At 40.4% G+C, this 17,825-nt stretch overlaps 1 protein-coding gene across 1 annotated transcript; it reads right to left on the bottom strand.

Annotated features, from left to right (window-relative positions):
- Window positions 1-236: 236 nt before the first annotated feature.
- LOC125761964 (carbohydrate sulfotransferase 1) lies at window positions 237-17,497 on the bottom strand. Its single transcript, XM_049423592.1, has 5 exons — window positions 16,346-17,497; window positions 13,915-14,538; window positions 3,221-3,400; window positions 667-868; window positions 237-597 (listed from the first exon to the last, which is right to left on the bottom strand). Exons 1-5 carry the CDS (start codon window positions 16,585-16,587, stop codon window positions 478-480), a joined length of 1,368 nt encoding a protein of 455 aa, XP_049279549.1. The 5' UTR covers window positions 16,588-17,497; the 3' UTR covers window positions 237-477.
- Between the last annotated feature and the right edge of the window lie 328 nt (window positions 17,498-17,825).

Here is a 17,825-nt window from a genome sequence, read left to right as displayed (position 1 = left end):
CTACAAATTACAGTCTTTGAAAACAGAAGGAATACACGCAAAATGGATCGATGCGGAGGAGAAGAGAAAGGTAATGCCGACTGTCTTTACGTAAAAAAACTATAATATAGCAATAACCTATACGTCCTTAGGTGTGTAATCAAGCGCGCATTTCTTATCATAATATGCTAAACTGCTGAAACAAATGAAACCAAACACTCACCATTTGTGACCTCGTTCGTGTGCGTCACAACAGACACGCTGAACGGAGGTGTTTCATGTTTTTCTCTTCCTGTTTTTTTTTTGTTTGTTTGTTAAATCACAGATGCTACATTTTTTTTATATGCATTGTTTGGCATTCCTTTTTCGCGTGATAATGCATTTCAAAGCCACCTTCTCCACACTCACTGACACAAACCGTCGACGGATGTCGAAGGAATCGCGAGAGATCGGTTCGATTATCGGTGGCGCCATGATAACCCGAACGGTACAGCGTTCTCACGAAACACTGTACGGTAGCAGTGGGTTAAAGTTGTCATACAGTTCCTGTTCGCTGGTTGCATTCCGATACCCCCAGCTTCTCATTGCCGACACGCAGCTATCCTGTATGATTTTTACCTACAAAATGTAAGGGGATGCGGATTAGTACGACAATGTTGCAGGATATATCGAACGCAGACGATCTACCTCATCGAACGTTAGATCCTTCGTCCAGTGGAACGGAGCCGACTTGGAATCGCGATACGTGGAACTAACACCACCAACGTCCTGCTTGGTGTGTGTGTCGAGAAACATTTTCACCTCCGGATGGTAGGGAAGCCCGTAGAACTGCAATATTTCTTTGGTCATCTTGTACGGATTTAGCGACAAGTCTTCGTACCGCACAACACTATTGGGAAAGAAAGAAACGGGAGAAGGACGTTGAAAATCTTTTTTATAATTGAATTGCATAAACTAGCTCCTACTAGAAGACATTATTGCATCAACTGTTTTCAACATTTAATAGTCATTACTTTTAGGGTATTTAGTTTGGGTTTCGTTTCGGAGTTCTCTACATCTATTGGAGATCATCTCATCTCGTTGTAAATAAACTTAGGATAAATTGTTTTAGTAACTTGTAATGAACAGTTCGCATGTCCATGACGTTTTTAACAACGACCCATTTCTATTGTCAAAATTGTTTTTTTTTTTTACAACTTAAAACCTTTTTACAGCAACAAGAGCGTCCGGTAAGTAGCGATCTTCACTGGAATAACACCTTAATTTTCAAACAACTACAATATAACATTCAATTGTAGAGTTGGTAACAGTTGTGAAGAATTCATTAGCCAAACCGAAAAAAAAGGTTCGTCGCTACATTCCACAATAAACTTCTCTACAAAATATTATATCGATGATTAGAACCTAATTTGTACAACTAAAAAAATACTAAACGGATGTAAGACAAACCATAGACCATAAACGAAACACTTTCCTTCCCATCCACACATTATCTAAGCACCGTGAGATTCTCTAACCTAAAGCAAGAAAGATCTGGCCAATGAACCATCATCTGCTGTAATGATATCGACGCTGTTAACGGAAACAGGCGAACGAACGAAGAGAGTAACAGGAGAGGCCACACACAGTAGGGTGGAGGTGTAGCCAAAATAATTAGAAAAATATTATGAGGAAAAATATTTCCTACACCAAAGATGGAGAGCTCACACAAAACCCTGCTCTCCCCGGGGATACCCGTTTCCGTTTCTACCCGTTTTTTGCCTTTCACTTTTTGGCCGATGATGAAGCCACAACGAGCCTCCAAGCAAACTGATCTGGGGGTTTATGTTTCTGTTTCTTTTTTTTTTTGCTTCATTTTGGTTGTGGCATTCCAAGTGACGAAGTTGTCCTAAGCATCTCGCCACAAGGCACCTCACTCCCTCTGTCTCTCATCGACGGGAGCGCTTTGATTGCTGTCATCAAATCGAAGGAAATGGAAAGGTTCAACAGCAGCAAGTTGCTGAGACGCTTCGGCCAGGTGGGAACCAAAGCTATGCCGCACATTATAATTTTACTCTTGCACAAGGGCGTATAATCAATCTGTCGGGTATGTGCATTCATTTAGGTTTGCACTCTGTAGCCTCCCTCCATCTTCATACACACAAACGAACTATGCCGCCAGTCAGTCAGATTCGCATGCAAATCGTGCACCGATCGTGGGGTACTTCTGATCGAAACGATCGAACAATTCCTTACCAAACATATTCGATGTTTTGAATGACTCAACATCAATCGTACCCTTCTATCTATCCACCTGTTAATTGGAATCACGTCGGAAGTTTGATAGAAAGCTAACCGTAAACTTTCGATTCCTCCGGTACGATCACACTAGCATGCAGGGGTGTGCAACTTAAAGGCACGGATTAGTTAAATTAAACAAATTTGGGGCGTATCTAATAATAATTTAATGGAGTAGTTGTTTTTTTCCCAAAAAGCTACTTTTAGTTACTTATTTTTTGTTTTATATTCAGGACGTTAGAGTGCAACAGTATTTTTTGTATTATTTTATAGATGGTTTATTAGCTTAAAAATCTGAAATTCGTTAAATTTGCGACAAAATTACTAAGAAAAAAGCAATAAATTCCACTTGGGTAATGCTTTAAAGAATAATAATTTAATCTTGCTTCGAAAAAACAAGTTGTCCACCCCTACCCTAGGACAGTTTAGAGAGCATGGCTGGGGAAAAGTAGACAGGATATTAATAAAGCTTCGCAACACACCGGGCGATTGTGATTTATTTTTGCTAACCCCCACGTGCCGATTGGTGTGCCATCTTCGCAAACTTTCACACACGCTCATTGAAACCAGCTAGCAACAAAAGCTACATTTCTCTCGTTAATGAGTATCATAAAGTTGTCTTATCATTTGCAAACCTCTGTACAATCAAGTCAGTAAGTACGGCCCCGCAGTGTGTGGTCTATAATGGCTTATTTAACTGCGGAATTGTAAATACTCTCCAAAGACTTTTATCACAGCTGTACATGATAGAGCGACAGATTGAGTGTTGGTAACGGAAGAGTTGGTGAGTAAATAAAAGGGACTTTATTTCCGCCATTAAGCTTGTTGATTCTCTTGTCGAACGGACACCACACATGTTCAAGTGTTGGTTGACTAATTACGTTGATTTTTAATGCAAATAAAACACTAAAACGAAAGCAAAAAGAAACATTCTACCATTTTCTGTTTTGTTTGCACTACTTACCGAAACCGTCGTGGAAAGCGTTTGCTCAGCTCGATTGCTGCCTCGTAGTCGAGCTGCATATCACTACAGACCGTACTGGGATCATCACAGTCTGGCCGCCCTGGACACCAGACACGATGCTTTCGCGACTGCATCGACCCCCGTGGATCGCGTATTAGTAGCACCACACGTACATTAAGGCTGTGAAATACAGGAAGAGCAAACAGAACAGAACGAAACATGAACACAATGTGCAGCAGAGAGTGTTATCAGCAAGTACATAAGATGTTACATGTTTCATAAATTTGCTATCGTTACAATGCAATCGTCATACATCCATCTGTTCTGCCGTGGGTCATTAATTCGTCAACCAAAGCCGTGTAGCAGCTTCTGTGTCCGACCAGTATCGGCTAGTGTTTAGATGACCGGCTCATCAGGGTGTCAAAAACGGAACGTCACAACACATTAATGCTAAAACACACGGTAATGGTACATTAATTAGCCTTTGTTAGTACTGTACCTGGGCAGAGTTATCTATCTTCACGGACACGACAGCCGGACGAATGAGCCCATAACAATGCCAACACACTAGCATGCGTCCCGATGGGATGTGATTTGTCACAACAGTGTTACGGCACGATACACCGGTAGATTCGTGATATGGATTTAATGAGTGATAGGGGGATTTAGCCTCCTAACACCATTGTCTTCATTACCTGGGCTTGTTTTACAAATGAGCATAGATTTAGTATAAATTTATAGATTTGTTAGTCGAACAATAACTTGAGAATTGATCAAACGTTTAAGTCTATTCTTAATAAAATTGTCTAACTAGTTTTAATCTTCTGGGAGCATTAGATACGGTTGTTTCGTTAGCAAAACCTTCATGATTGTCCACGCAGCTCCGTAGCGTGGGGTTGGCGGGGTTGGCCACCGCCAAGGGCGCCAGGTCTAAGGGGCGCCAAAATAATAAGTTTTCTTAATACAATCACCAGGCAAATTTGTATTGGAAAATCCTTAGGCGCTGCTTTGGGATTTGTCGTATACAACGAAAGACAAGAACAAATATATAGCGCTGTGTGAAGGTGCTCTGTAAAATCCTGTAAAACATGATCATGTAAAACATCTGTCGTCATACAAATTAATTTGTTTTTTTTTCTATAAACACATTGAATGAACATTGCCTAAACTTGTTAGACTGTTCGCCATAGACTGTTTGACATAATTAAAATAATGTCAAAAATGATGCACATTGGAGAACTTAGGTCCAGTTAATTTCTGCTGCAACAATTTCTGGGGGAAGAATTACAGAAAGAACAAAATGATTTGTATGACGACAGTTGTATGTTCATGTTTTACAGAATTTTACAGAGCACCTTCATACATTGCCATACGTTTGTTCTTGTCGTTCGTCGTATACGACAAATCCCAGAGCAGCGCCTAAACGTATATGCTAAAAAATGGGTATTGATGACTTATTACCGCAAAGAAATCAGCGTAGGAAAAGACGATTGACAAATGAATCAATCGATACGCCCAAGCTTAATTTAACTTGTGAGGAATAATTTTCTGGAGAAACTAAAAACGTCTTCTGCAAAATGAATGATGAATTATTATCTAGATTCAAAGGACTTGCGGAAGTGGTTAGATTGTTTGTTTTGTTTACGGCCATAACTTTAAAACTCATCCGATGGAATGGAGTGAACTGAAGAAACATGTTACTGAGTTCGCTATGAAGTATTCTAGGGATGTTGAAGCGGCAGAACTCATCTCTGAACTGGAAGTATTTAGATTGCAATGCCATATCTGATGAATAATATCGAAAATGCAACACCTAGCAGCGATCTTCTGAAATGTATTCAGAAGTATTCATTAGAATGACTATATGCAAATATTACGACAAGCTTGCGTATTTTTTTATCACTTCCAGTTTCAGTAGCGTCTTGCGAAAGGAGCTTCAATAACTTAAAAATTATTAAAAATTACTTGCGATCAGCAATGGGACAGGAACGCCACCCTTGCTCTAATTTCAATTGAAAACAAAATACTGTCGAACATTGATGTAGGTGAAATTGTTACTGAGTTTGCAAATGTAACAGCGCGAAATATTAAACATAAAATTTAATAAACTCTTATGATAAATAAGAACAAAACTACGGCAATCATTATTTATTTATAAATTATTATTACGGCTTTTAGCAATAGAAACCATTATAATACAAAAAAAAGCATTCACATGGGCACAAGCAGAATTATTTTGGATTTTTGTCTAAAAGTGGTAAGGGGAGGAGGACCCTGAATTGACTTTCTGCCAAGGGCGCCAAGTGACCACGCTACGGCTCTGTGTCCACGCAGCAAGGCATTCAATCCGGAGAACTACATCACGGGTCAGTATACCAAGATGCTGACACCCGCAGTTAACGGATTGTTTATATAGTGGAATGTCTCATCTCAACAAATCTCATGGAAATATAATAGCTAGATCATAAGAATCTTCAGATTTAAACTGGATCAGATAGGTCTACAATGCCATTAGTCATTTGTTTCTGTATCCAATTTTATGTCTTTCTCCTTCATCATCTTCAGTGATTGCACCACAATTGGTCTTTCTATTCGGACTTTTACTAAGTAACGTGGTAGTTGACTTCAAGGTTTTAATCTTTTTCTTCTTAATTTTTAAATGATTGCAGTCAAATTGATCTTTCTGTTAACATTTTTTAATAAATTGGCTTCACTACGCCTATGTTTATCACGCAACCGGATAACAAATTGTCGTCCAGAGAGCCGTTTTGCATGGATTAGATTGGATGACACGATTTATTATTTATTTATTAACGACCCCTAAGGTCACGCTCGCCATTTCGGGCTTACTAGACTTGTTTTGCCACATAGTCGGATAGTAAGTCCTTGCTACGGGGTGACACGGTCCGGACGCGATTTGATACTCTATCGTGTCGTGTGGAACTGGCGCCGTTTAACACATACACCACCGGGCCATGCCCCTAGAAGACGTAATTAACAGAATTGAAAATTAAACTCTAGAGGACAATTTTTTAGAAGTTTGTCATTACACGGCTGTGGAACCGTCAAAGCAATATTCTACTAGTAGAACAAATCTGCAATGATTATGTTTGGAGGAAGCGTTAGATTTTTTCTAAAATGTATCAAAAGCAAGGACAAAACTCTTCTCAATGTTGCTTTAATTTAAAACCCGAATTTACATTTTAGAAAATGTATGTGAATTAATTGATTTTCATTTGAATATCATGAACTAGAAAAAAACCCAAAGCCACTAGAATGTATAAATACACGATAATAATAATAATCATACTTTAGGTAAGTTTAATTACACTAATAATACACCAACTCCAAAACAAAACCTAAAATGGGGATGAGATCGATCCCACGACTGTGTGAGAATGGCACACAGAGACTGATTGCTCTTCAAAGTTTAAATAAGCGTTTAGTTTAAATATTAAGAGGAATCCATTCAGTACTGCTAATTGGTTTGTGACATTGATAAATTACTCTCATAATAAATTGTGTAGCTAGGCCGCTTGACTCATCGGTCCTTTTCTTTTTCAGCTTTCTCATTATGCTAATTATTGTTCCAATCTCCATATTCACTACAAACTTGATTTTGTATCTTTTTGATAGCGTACGGGATATAAGCAAACAATGGTTCTTGTGGGTCTTTAATAACAGACAAAAACAATTACAAACAATCATGTTCATAAGTGAGACACAAATTAGGACAATCAGACAAGCCAATCTGTAAGCATTCGTTCAGAATTAGTCAGTACACGCAACTAAACAACAATACATCTAATGAGCTAATCAGAACCTTCTTCCATTTGAGTTCCTCCAAATGATTGGGTTGCGTTTGGTGGTTTTTTTTTTATCAAACCACAAATAATTGAAAGATTATTGATCGATCTGTTCTGATTGACACTAATTGATATCCATCGGGTTTCTGCCCCCACCTAATAAGCTCCTAGTGACCACAATCCACCACCGCAAGTGCTATCATCTTCGTGAGGTGGGTTGGATCTTCAACAACTGCAACCTTTCGCTTCATTTCAACTTCATCCAAAAGCCATCCCATCCCGGCTGGACCGGCAGACACAAACGGCTCGATTAAGTGATGCCTTCGAGACTCGAACTCTGCTCACTACCACCGTTTCAAATAATGTCAAGGGCATTGCCACAAAACCCTCAAACTACTACTATCGCGGTCTGCTCACTCGATAGTCGAAGCTCGTGTGCTTAGACTCACTGTGCAATTTGTCCCATCCCACCCGATTTGGTTCCCCACCAGCACCAGGCAAGGTTGTCTCCTGCCATCACTAATGTCCGAAATGTTCCAAAAAAAAAAAAACTTGGTGGCGTAAGAAATTCCAACACTTGACACACTCCGCGACAAAAACGTAAATCCATTAGTGTACCGTGTCCGGAACACCGCGTGTACGTTGGGTGCGACAACAATTCCAATTCCTCTGTTCCTACCGACTGCGCATTCCCAATAGTTCGATTCGGAGTTATCGAACACGGTCGAGCAGCCAATTATATGTTCCAGATTCATCAAAAAAAATAGAAAAAAAAATACTTTACTACTGAGGCCAGCAGTATACTGTCCAGCACCTAAATTTGACCACTTCTAATGGCAATAGCACGCAATCGTTTCTCTTGTTTCTACTTCACTTCCATCCCGAAATCAAATAACTTCATCGAACCGCAATCAATAAATTCACCTAAAACCTACTGACCGCTTACCGTGGATGGATAAATCACGAAGAACGCTGACGAATCGCAACAAAAGCGCCGAACGCAGCTAAACCTCCATTCTAACCTGGCCAATAACGCAATTTGTTCTCAATCTCGCTTGGTGAAACTAATGTTAGAACACCGCACACCCACAAACCCCCACTTGGACTCGCTGAGGCTCGCTGTCCCTCTAAAATTCCCCTGAAGCATTATAAGGCACTTAGGGTAGCGGAACGATTTGATTTACGGACAAATCAAATGCACTGCCGTCGTGTTTCTGTGTCCGTTTCGACTGCTGACCAACGACTCTTATCCGATCGTTATTGATTTTCGAAGCCATCAAATGGAGCCACCAGTCATTGTTTTTGGAACCTAATTTTAGGTTAGGCCAGGTGGTACCGTTTGCTAAGCATTACTGATGTTTCTTGTGATGTTGGTTTGTAGTGGCCACGTTTTTTGATGGTAGAGTAATAGCTAAATCCTGGTTGAAGACTGAGGCTTTTGAAGATATAATTTCGATAAAGAAATTAAGAAAAGAATTATTTTATGTATTTTACTTCTGAACGCTAGGAACTCAATATTCCAAAGTCAAACTTTCTTGGGGAACTACCTAATTTCCGACTCAATGTTTAGTAAGGCATTTTGAGCATAATACTGGAAAAAAGTTTCAAACAATAGCCATTACCAGACCACACAGCAGAAGAGTCTCTAACGATCAAGTTTTCGCATCTTATTAGTTTCTTCGATTTCTATTTCAACCTTTTATCTGTCTCGTCGGATAATCTGGTTATGTGCGAAATATATATGTTTGGGTGATATATTTTGCTGATTTCTCCAACAACATCCCTGCGGAATAGTTTTGGTTAATTCTCTGTTGATCTTTAGGAATTCATTAAGATAATGCCATAGTTTATTTACAACCATTTCCTAGCCGGATTTCTAACTAGGTTACGGTGGAAGCGTGTATCTGTGGTGTAGGATTTCACATTGAAGTCTTCTATGGTTTCACACCTTCCTAGCTTAAAAAATGTATAAATTCAAGAAGTAGTTCAAGAAGTAGAAGTAGAAGTAGTAGTAAAAACTATAAATAACGTAATAATTGTTAGGAATATTATGTTATATGTTATAGCATGTTATATAAGGAGGACATTCGTTAACTACGGTAAATGTACATCAGTAGAAGAGATTTGGACAATTTATTTGACGAACTCTGGTTATTGGATAAGTACACGCTTTTGGCAGATCACAATATTTCGTTAAAATAACTTTTTCATTGTACCCACCAAACCCGAAAGAAGTCCTTTCAAAGGGGATTGTATACTTTCTAGCGTTGGTTACACAAAAACCCAACAGAATTATATCAATAAACGATGTATCTTCCTGAAAGTTTAACAACATTCTTTTGCAAAAGGACAAAAGACCATGTTTAATCAATATGCAATCTATCAGAGACATTCAGTACAAGTTCAAGGGCGTGTATTCGCGACAACCGCCTCCAAAATCGAACAAACAAGCACTGGTCAAAATTTATCTTCTTTTTTTTGGTAAAATAAATGTTTCTATATTGTAATAAAACCATAATTTCTCCACTGAACTCTTGTATTATTTAGTCATATCATAACTTTTCAAAACAAGTACCGAAATTAACAAAATTTCTTATTAAAAAAAACACATTTTCTGTCATCTAAAATAAAAACGTTTTTCAACACAACCTTATTGAGGGCACGAGAGAGAACAGAGAAGAAAAAAACACAAATCACTCCGGAAATGATGCATTTCTTTTCCGACGAGGAATGAACTGGTTTCTATAAATAGCTTCACAAATATGAGTTAAACCGGGTGAAAGCCGGGAGTATTTTTGCGTAACAATCGCTTACCGGAGTTAATATAAAGAAATGTAATTTTTTTTTTAAACGAAAACTCTTCCAATTGCGATGCGAAGTGCCCTTCTTTGTATTACTACACGCATAACGGAGGTTGGTTTGTGTGGCCAAACGAACGAAACCGACCGTTAGCGTTAGCGTTATTTTATGTGCGCTATATGGCCAGAGCTATCGACAAAACAATGATATCTTTCGCTTTTTGACGATGGTGAACCGGTACATTCCGCAACAAACGGTGTCCGGTCGCTAACATCCAGCTGCCCAAGCATTCGCAAAGACGATCTTTACGCCCAAACGAACGCGTTACGATGGGCTACTTATCCTTCGCCAGTTTCTCTCCCCCATAAGCATCCGATATTAATCAGTCTTCTAGCTTAATTACTTCAGCAGCGACCCCTACACCATCTGCCGTGTTCAAGTATGCAAGTGCTGCTGCAGTGCCGCGATCGCAGACCCCGGAGATCGGTAACAATTACTTTAAAGAATGTGAATGACGAACCATTGCCCGTCCCGACCTGCGTAGGTTTTGTGTCGTTCTTGACTTGATTACTTGGCACATCGTGCAAAACATTCGCCAAGTCGTTCCACAGCCGAGTTGACACGCGACTTGATCGAGCTGAAGATTCCTGTGTGGTGGGCGCACGATCACAATCCGTATCGTTCACGGACGGCAATGTTTTCGCTGTGGTGATCTCATTCGCAACTGGGGCACATACAGCGATCGCACAGTTTAAGATTCCTCAGCCGCTTACGATTAACTTGGCACTTGGGAGAAGACTCACCAGGCGGAGTTTGCTTCTTTTTTTTTACTTCAACGCAGATTCTTCATCAAGTTACATTCGCTGCGGGCCTACGTCACGTCAACAGTTCCCTCCGTTAATGGCAAAAATGACTAACGAGCACGTATCGGGCACGGTACGTGATGGCGTTAAAGAACACACGGGATTTCGACAATGTCCGGGTGTGAAGTTCGTTAGGAATTACTAAAACCTCCAATACAAGAGTACGTTTGCTATAGAAAATTCCTAATCCAGCACTAATCGATATTCAAAACATTATTAAAGGGTTCTTCACAAGTTCTTCATAATAAGAAAAATATCTCCAGATTATATTGTCAAGTGAAATATTACTTCCTTTAAGTCCTCCAACATTTTAATCTCGCCCGCTAATTAAATTATTTTTTTCAGTACTTTATTAGATTATTTAAGCGTCCCGGTGGTGTATGTGGTATCGGTGCCAGTCTATGCCAGTAACCCCGTACACAGCATTGACTATCCTGTTACCGGTAAATAAAGTCAAGGAAAGCCAGAAATGGTAGGCCACGATCTCTCTTGCGGTTATAATGGCACATATGAAGAAGAATTATTTGAATTACCGTTGAGCGCCTGGTATCTGAATTGCAATTAATAAAAATGGATTAATTTTTCAAATTTATCTTCTGGATGGATGTTGTCTAAGTTTATCGAACCCCTGCTTTAAAAGATGCGCATATTTGATAGACCATGGTATCCACGCACGGGTCGTAAAGCTCATGCTATAGTCGATTAATATCTTTACCCCGTTGCATGTTGCTCATACAGCCATGATGTACGCAACACAAGACCCAAACACACACACACGCGAGAGTTAGGAGATGATGCCAACTGTTCAACAACAGTGAGTTCGGGGTAAGAAGCATTAACCGGTTCTTGTACGTTGTTCGGGTCCGTCCGGTTAATCATGGTGCCGCAGTCAATGCCAATGCCTGTTAGCAGGCACAATCCGCTTCACACATTGGCGCTATGTTTCTGCAAAAATGTAAAGTTTTTTTTTTGCTATAAAGTGCGATGTAAAAGAGGGTTTGTGGGTTAAAGAAGTACACCATTAGCTTATCTTCTGCCGATGACTAAAATGAAGTGTTTGTTAGTCCTTCAAACATTACTCTCTCTTGCTGTTAATGCCGTACAAGATTTGGAGGTTTCGAACGCATACATCATATTATTTTTATTCTTCTAAACAAGATAAGAATAGCCATATACATACAAACACGAGTTGACCTAGAGGTCAGCACGAAACAAGTATTAATCATTGCTCGTGATTAAACGTTCCTCAAAAAAAACCCAAAGGCATTTTGGGCAATTATAAATAAACATAAATTAAACATTCTAACTGTATAGAAGTCTTACAGTTTCAAAATCAATTCGAATGTTTTTTTTTTGTTTCATAACCGTTCAGTGCTAACAGAGCTCGGACACGGTTGTGAATCCACTGCAAAGCAGTCCTCAATTCTCTCGAACCATGTAAAATGCATCAACTTTCCTCCATTCTTCCTTCGACTCCACTTGGAACAACCCTTCGGAAGTTCGGGAAAGCCAACACAGCGGCAAGTGACGACGAATACAGGAGCTTGCGGAAATGATAGTTAGGTCAGGATTAAATTTCTCCAACAGGTTTCCAGAACCGTTACCGCGTACGGCTTACGCTTCACGGCGAGTTGCGAAACCAACCGTGACGGCGAAGCCAATGGAAGTTGGACTCAAAAACAGAAGAAAAAGCACACACCTGGTGTTCACTAACTAAGCCGAACGATTGTCGACCGGTTGCGCATACATTCCCATGATAGACGCGTCCGGTTGAACGATGAATGAATGCGTTTGTGCAATTTTCTAGTAAGTAGTTTAGGAGAAAAAAAACTCTACCAAAGTCTAGAAGCTTAATACGGAGCAAGAAGATGTCAAGTGATGGGAAAACACTTCAATAAAGTGGTTTAATTAAAACAATGTAGCATAAGTACTTTATTCCCTATGACTTAGTTTCTCTCAGGTTTATCGTTAATTAGTGACCCCTGAAGGTATACAATCGTTCGTTTTTTGAGAACGTTTGTTATAGATTAACGGTGTTTCGTTACCTATTAAATAAATATATGACATTCCCAACGTTTTTATACACACAAATTCGTTTTTAGAGATAAAAAATCACTTTTAATTTAACTTATGTTTTAAGTAAAGGTTGCTATTCCGATTAAATATTTGTTCTAGAAAACTTTTCCGAAATATTTCCATCATTTGTAATATTTAGAATTAGGTAATAATTAGTCATTTTTTTCCTCTATTAATTAAATCAATTCGCACAAGAAACATTATTAAAAAATCTTTCAAAAATGCATTACCAACAAATGAAAACATTAAATTGCATGTCGCGTATTTCATTAAACAGAATATATCAATCGAACGAACGTTTAAATAACCGTAAACGTTCTACCTTTCACTTTACCGCACCGTACCGTTTAAGCAAAACATAAACATGTTTCGATATGTTAATTTTATGCATAAAAAGACCTCCCCGTCCAATGAACTCCGAACACGGTCAATCAGTCTGAAAGTGTCGTATCAAACGAAAGAGAGAGTGTGGAGCGCGTATTTGGGTTTCGCAACCGTAGGAAAATAAAAACAAAACAAAACCTCTCCAGAAAACCATAAACCGGTTAACCGAGATCAGGTTTTCGTCTATAGGGCAGTGCAGATAGATTTGGACACATTTCCCCGATTACCTCTATATAGTAAACGGTTTTTCTCACGTACAGTTAGAACGGTTTATGTTTTGTGATGAATTATTGTTCGTTAAAATTATTTAACTAAACATTGTTTTCCCCTAAAGGAAAACATTCTCTCCATTATGGATAAACCAATATCGCCGAAAAAGCAATATTGTTGGTATGGGGCCATGAAAGCAGATGTGGCACAAATACGGTGTGCCTTTTTTGCTCTTTCACCCTCGGAAAAAAACTCTCTCACTCACGTCCGCGCCTTCAGTGCATTATGTTTTGCTGTTCGAAATCGTGATTTGAATATTTTTGGAAGGACGAAAAAACAGGGCATTTTTCCCCCCCATTTTTCTCTTTACTGCATCATTGATTGCGTGGTAATTCCGGTCATATTTCATATCCAAATGCAGCTAAAAGTATTCGCGAAAAAAACTAGGTAACTAAAAAAAATCGATTCAACGGTACAGGAAACTGACCGGCGCATCAATAAATATCGTTCTGACCCGCTGCCCACAACAAATCCCACCGATTACAGCCGCCCTTACCTTTCATCCTCGAGCAATGGTGTCACGAGCGAGGCCCGCAACCGTACCACCTTCATGCTCTGGCGGGGAAACAACCGGCAGAACGGTCCGAGAAATCGTGGCTCGTAGCAATACTGGGGAAACCGGACGCACTGCTGCCAGAGCCGGGTGTTGTGGCTGAACAGATAGTTGTGCGTGCGGCCAAACTCGAGGTAGTTCTCCATCTCGGTGTAGTCGCAGTGCAGCAAATGGCGCAGATTGTGCAGCGCGACACTATCGTTAGGTGGGCCGCGGATCTGCACTATGTCGAAGTCGAGCAGTGGCTCGTAGTGATAGTAGTTGCCGGGCAGCGCATTCAGAATATCGCCCAGGAACGTTGAACCGGAGCGCCAGGTAGTGACGATGAGGCTGCGCGTCGGTTTGCCACCCGTTTCGGGTGTCAACCCATCCGGAAGCTTTCGCTCACCGTAGAAACTGTCTGTACATTCGGCCGCTATCAGTGCCCGCTGATAGCTTAACACATCGTCCACGGTAATGGTGGAATTGTGTGCGGTTGGCATCGGTGGGTACGTATCGTACGATGTTCCTCCACCACCTCCTCCTCCTCCTCCGCCACCTCCAGCAGCTCCACCGTACGATCGTGACCTACAATGAAAAGCGAAAGAGTAGACAGTTAGACACACGGCAAATCCAGTAATACGCGGTAGGGTAACGCACGCCACCAACTCCAGCTACGACAACAATGAATAATAATTTTTGCACGTTTAGAAACAAAACCATTTTACCCATCCAGACCACCACCAGTGGAGACGTGAGACAAAAGCAAATGAAACAATTCGTTACTGCCACGTTCTTGTAACCGTCGCCACTTGGTCGCCATGCGGTTTTGCATTTTGCTGAGAAAGTGCAGCAGACCGCAACAACTACTAGCGCAAAAATCCCACGCATTATCCGCTTGCACCAATGTTATCATACCCCTTCGGTGCACATACAGGCCAATGGACTCTAGGGTGCTCCCGGTGCTGTGAACAGTATGTATAATGATTGCATGAGGAATATGTTTTGGCCATTGTTTTTATTTGCAATAGTGACAACGTGTGCGTCTTTGACGTGTGCTTAAACGAACGTTAAAAAAAGGTAATATTTACATGCATTTAACAATGCAGCTTTTTTTGTGTACTCTGCACAATTACACTGTCTACCGAGTGTCAGTGAAGGGAGTCAGTGAAGCGTATTGTCAACAAACCCGTCTTATGACAATGGGTTTTAAATTTTGATTTCTTTTATGCATGACCGGGAGAGATAATACTTTCACAAAAAAGGAGTGATACATTTAGTACAGGAAAAAAAAATAATGTGAATGTAGTAGAACCGAACGGAAATTCGAAGGGATTTTTAAAAGTACGTACAAAAGCAATAAGAACTGAAAAGTGGTTTCCGTATTCGGCTTTCACTTTTGGCGTAAGGGACAAACTTGGTTTATATAATGTTTCCTTTCGCACCGTATTTAATTTAATTAAAGGAACAAAAGTACTAGACTTTCGGATTACTTTCATAGTTCATAACTGGTTTAAAGTTTTTAGGTTTACTTATTGCGAATTTTGAGCTGAGTTTAAATCATGTGACTAACCCTAAGAAAATAAACATTTCTTTAAATTGCCTATTTTTGCATTTTTTTCTTCTTTCTAATAACATTTTTTTCCTATTCTTGAAATTGTTCTTGGAACTTCTCTTCTATACTTCTCTACTGTTTAATTTTTACAATTAATTTGATCTTATTTTTTGTTTCATCGATCACACAATTGCTACTTCCATGTCCATTAACAACTGTACCTAAGATATACAAAATAATATTAAAACTTTCAACAATTGTGTTGCTCCACAATTGCATCTGCAGCTTTTCTTTACGGTAAAGTTTTAAGCAGCTAAAGACAAAGTATTTTAATGCTACAAGCTGCCACGTGCATCATTCCGTTGCTATAACCGCGGATCTGGTTGCTATGGAATCTTTTTAAGAATGTCAAAAGTTCCCAAGCATCTCAAACGAAGATGAAACAATCCAACGAAGATGATAAAAAAGTACAATTTTTAAAGTTCTTCAAATAATAAAAAAAAAAACAATACGTAAGTATCGTTGTAATAGAACAGTAAGGCATTGTTTCCTTTTTTTGTGTGTGTTGTGATCCCATATACGATCCGGTATACGCGGATGGCTACAAAAACATTCCATCGGTAGCTTTGGCATTGGAATTTTCGCTCGGAGCGGATTCACAAAATGTTACGCGAAATCGCGTTTTACCGGCCAACATGCCTTAGTTTTTGCTTGCTTTCACTTCTTTGCATACGCTTCCGGCGAACGGTCACAGGTGACTAGATGCATAAAACAAAGACTCAGGAATGCTTAACATATAAGATCCTTCTCCATCTTTCCGGCTTGCTATGCTTTACTTACCCGTAATACTTGTGGGAGTTGAGCATTCGCAGATTGGCCGGACGTTCCCGTGGCCGGAAGTACTCAGTGCCGTAACTGTTCGAGGTGTATCGCTGGCTGGCGTACAGCAGCAGAATGCACACGACGGTGGCCGCACACAGGCCGGCAAGATTTTTACGACGTGACATCCTTTCCCGTGCGGCTCGGTTGCTGCTGCTGCTGCTGCTGTTTGCGTGACCCGCCAAGATGGCAACTTTCTCCATGAGTTTGCGACCAGCACCGGCACCTACGATGGGGGAGCCAGCTTTACCAAGCTACTCCCTGTCACGGGTCTACCTTCCGCAGCCAATGAGTTCTGCTAGCGAGTTTTCCACTCGCATCCAGCACAACCCTTTCTGGAGCCGAACTAAACACGACAGTGTAGGGCACTTTTTCGGGCACTCTATTTGCTAGCTGGCCCGCTTTTCACAGCTTCCGCAGTGCACCGATAGTGTGGCAGCCGTCGTGAAGTATGACCCCGTTTCTAAAGCTTTCTTTCTGCACCATGACTTTTCCCGCACTGCGAGAGCTTCACTGCAGCGAATGCTGCAGCACCATACCACGCACACTGGGCGATAGGAAAGGCAACACCCTTCCGCTATGACCCGCAACACAACAGCACAAAAATTACCAGGCACCACGACACTATTCCACTACTGCTGCAGCAAATGCAGAGGGAAACTACACTGAATCTCACTGCTGCACTTTCACACTTTTCCACACGATGTTCACACTATTTTCACCCACCACCAATCTGCTGTTCTCACACGTTTTACAAACTGTTTTGAGCAGATGCACAAATCAGTATGATTTGCGAGCAGCGAAGTACGCTGCGTGTGTGTACGGAAATCGAAACGTTGCGATTTGTAAACAACAACAAAATTTCACTGTTCTGCTAGGAACCAGGACGATGTTCAGCAACCTTTGCACACTTGCATTTGTTCCGATCGAAAACCATTAACCAAGAGTTGGTATATTCAACCTGGGACCACGGTACGATTTTCTACCATCCCAACGCAGCTAAGTTCCACGCACAAAATTCATCACAATAATGAGAGATTTTTACAGAATACACTTCTGATGCGGTTGACGTTTCGTACTGAAATGACAGCTTCAACAAAATCAGTCTGTGACAATGGTGAGCACCTGACGTTTGCGATCGGAACAAACATATTTATGCTGTGGTCTATGCATGTAATATTGTTTTCTATTCTGTACGATTTGTACAATTTATAGTCCAATTTCAAACCATTTGTTACACCCTATAGGAACAGTTTTTGATTATTTTTTATTTTTAAGTTGGCGACCATAGGCTTCAGTTGTGTTGTAAACTTATCGCATTTTACCATGGTGGAGACGCATGGTGGAATTGAATATCATGAGGTGTACAAGCTCTTGACAAAACAACCGCCCACGATCGCTGGCAGCTAGGGATAGCCGGTCCGTTGGTTTACGCTCAATT

Source organism: Anopheles funestus, chromosome 2RL, assembly GCF_943734845.2.
Source record: "Anopheles funestus chromosome 2RL, idAnoFuneDA-416_04, whole genome shotgun sequence".
In the NCBI taxonomy this organism is placed as follows: domain Eukaryota; kingdom Metazoa; phylum Arthropoda; class Insecta; order Diptera; family Culicidae; genus Anopheles; species Anopheles funestus.
Note: the sequence above shows the minus strand (reverse complement) of the source record. Positions and strands in the feature narration are given on the sequence as shown.

Excerpts from the sequence above, each read along its gene's own strand:
- LOC125761964 (XM_049423592.1), bottom strand. The coding sequence starts at position 16,587 with ATGGAGAAAGTTGCCATCTTGGCGGGTCACGCAAACAGCAGCAGCAGC. Across the intron at positions 3,401-13,914 it reads CCATTGCTCGAGGATGAAAG|CCTTAATGTACGTGTGGTGC; the intron begins GTAAGGGCGGCT and ends TGTATTTCACAG. Across the intron at positions 869-3,220 it reads CGCTTTCCACGACGGTTTCG|TGTTGTGCGGTACGAAGACT; the intron begins GTAAGTAGTGCA and ends CTTTCCCAATAG.